At 33.9% G+C, this 2,641-nt stretch overlaps 1 protein-coding gene across 1 annotated transcript; it reads left to right on the forward strand.

Annotated features, from left to right (window-relative positions):
- The first annotated feature begins 1,451 nt into the window (after window positions 1-1,451).
- On the forward strand, window positions 1,452-2,396 carry LOC140511583 (olfactory receptor 5D13-like). The gene has a single exon (XM_072620732.1). The coding sequence runs from the start codon at window positions 1,452-1,454 to the stop codon at window positions 2,394-2,396; it is 945 nt and encodes a 314-aa protein (XP_072476833.1).
- The last annotated feature ends 245 nt before the right edge of the window (window positions 2,397-2,641 follow it).

The following is a 2,641-nucleotide window of genomic DNA, read 5'->3' on the forward strand; positions in this document are numbered from 1 at the left end:
AAAGATGATTCATTGAGTCTCTAAAAAAGTCCACTTTAGGTTTTCTCTGCTTCTTCTAAGTAGTTTCATCATGGCTTTCTTTCATTAGAGCCATAAGCAATAAAGAAACAATTTCAGAAAGTTGAATCCATGATTTAACTAACAGGGGGCGGGGGGTTTCCCTATTTATCTGGATATTCCTTTAATCCTACCCCCAAAGAATGGAAAGAATCATAATGTCACAGTGATTAGATATGAAAACGAATTTAAAATTGAATATATAATGCTAGAGCAGAAAAGGAATTTAAATGTTTTCTAATAAAAATTCATATTCTACAGTATAATGGATAGAAATCTGGGCCTGGAGTCGGAGATTTGAGTTCAAATTCAGCCTCAGACACTTATTAATTGTGTAGCGATGGGAAATTAATTTTTAACTTTCCAAAATTGTCGAATTGGGAAAATAATACCACCTGTCTCTTCAGATTATTTTGGGATCATTTAGATAATCACTGTAAAGCACTTAAAATAACTGTCACATGAAATACTATATAAACTTTAGTTATTATCGTTTTTATTCTTATAAAACTCGGGTCAAAATTGGTGAAATGATTAATTGATGATCATATATGCATTAAGAAACACAATTAAGATATAAACCATTTAATCAAATAAGAATTAACATTAATATAACTTTGACTATATGTCAGGTATTCCCTTAAACACTGTAGAAAAATTATGTCATTTAATATATACACCATCCCTAGGAATTACATACTATTGTTTTCCTCATTTTAAAAAGGAGAAAACTAAGACAAACAGAAGTTCAATAAATTTTTCAGTCACAAAGCAAGTAAGTGTGTGAAGATGGATGTGAACTCAGGTTTTCCTGACTTTACATTTAACACTCTGTCAGTTGGCTGCCTCTATAGCATACTAATGGTAATGTGATTTTTTATGTCATTTGGCACCTCCATTTTGCAGTGTTTATATATACATATATATATACATACATATGTACACACATACATGTATATATACACCTGTATGTGTGTGTATATGTGTGTGTGTATTTGAAGAAATGTGATGGATTATCTTAGGAGTCTGGGTTCTCCTTCACTTAAAGGTTCACAATGGGTTACATTTTCTGGAACGGACTTTTGTTAAAATACAGATTATGGTGTGAATATAGTGGGAAAATATAGAGTTGATGTAAATATATGGCCATCCATATATTGAGACCATTCTCAATCTCACTCTTTCTTTGGCTTCTTGTATTCCAGGATTTTCTCTTAATGTAAGTGTATAGGACTTGACAGAAACATTTAATTTGAAACTAATCTTATTTTATATCTCTAATAACTGTAGCGATAATAATTTATAATTCATAGCCCATCCCTTATCTTCTGTGCCTCAATTTCATTTTTGTCTTGCTTCTCATTATCCATCTCTCATTCTCTCCAACAGGAATCATGATCAGCCCTGACAAGAATCAGAGTACCACGGTCGTGTTTATCCTCTTAGGATTCTCTGAGTACCCAGAGCTCCAAGTGCCCCTCTTTCTACTGTTCCTCACCATCTATGTAGTCAGTGTGGTGGGGAATATGGGAATGATTGTGGTCATCATGATCAATCTGAAACTCCACACCCCCATGTACTTTTTTCTCAAACACTTGTCCTTTGTGGATTTCTGTTATTCCACTGTAGTTATACCAAAACTACTAGAAAATTTAGTTGTACAAGACAGAAGCATCTCCATCAACCTTTGCATCACACAGTTTTCCATTGGTGTCACCCTTGTGATGGCAGAGATGCTTATCTTGGCAGTGATGGCCTATGACCGCTTTGTTGCTATATGTTATCCTTTGCTGTATACAGTTTCCATGTCCGCAAAACTATGTTCATTGCTTGTGACTGTGGCATATACTTGGAGTATAATTTCCTCTATTATACTCACCTACTCAATTCTTGTACTGTCTTTCTGTGAGACCAAAATCATTAATAATTTTGTATGTGAATATTCTGTCTTCCTATCTGCTTCCTGCTCTGATAAGCACTTCAGTGAAATAATACTTTTTATCTTTGTGAATCTCAATGCATTTTGCACCCTCATTATTATCCTTACATCCTATCTTTTTATTTTTGTCACTATCCTCAAAATGCATTCAGCCAATGGGAGATATAAAGCTTTCTCCACTTGCACCTCCCACTTGATGGCTGTTACCATCTACTACGGGACCATCATCTTCCTCTATTGTATTCCCAATTCCAAAACCTCATCACTTATAGTGAAATTAGGATCTGTTTTTTATCTCGTAGTGATTCCTATGCTAAACCCCTTTATATACAGTCTAAGGAACAATGATGTGAAGGAAACTTTCAGGAAAATAATGAATCTCCAAACCATTTCTCAATAAGATCATTTCTATGAATTCTGTGACTACTGGATATGCTATTCTCATGCAATTGACGGTTATTTTTAATTAATCATCTAAGTTCTACTCAGTTACTTACTTCTCTGGTAGTCACACCTTCAGTTTCTACAATCATCTGAAAGGAAGTCACATAATTCTTAGGCAAATGAAAGAAGGATGTTTTAAATGAGAAAAATAACTGCCATAAAATTATTATAGCATACTCCATGAGTAGCATCAACCTCAGA

Source organism: Notamacropus eugenii, chromosome 6 (assembly GCF_028372415.1).
Source record: "Notamacropus eugenii isolate mMacEug1 chromosome 6, mMacEug1.pri_v2, whole genome shotgun sequence".
Classification (NCBI taxonomy): domain Eukaryota; kingdom Metazoa; phylum Chordata; class Mammalia; order Diprotodontia; family Macropodidae; genus Notamacropus; species Notamacropus eugenii.

What these genes read in the sequence shown, in the direction of transcription:
- LOC140511583 (XM_072620732.1), top strand. Translation starts at nt 1,452, where the DNA reads ATGATCAGCCCTGACAAGAATCAGAGTACCACGGTCGTGTTTATCCTC.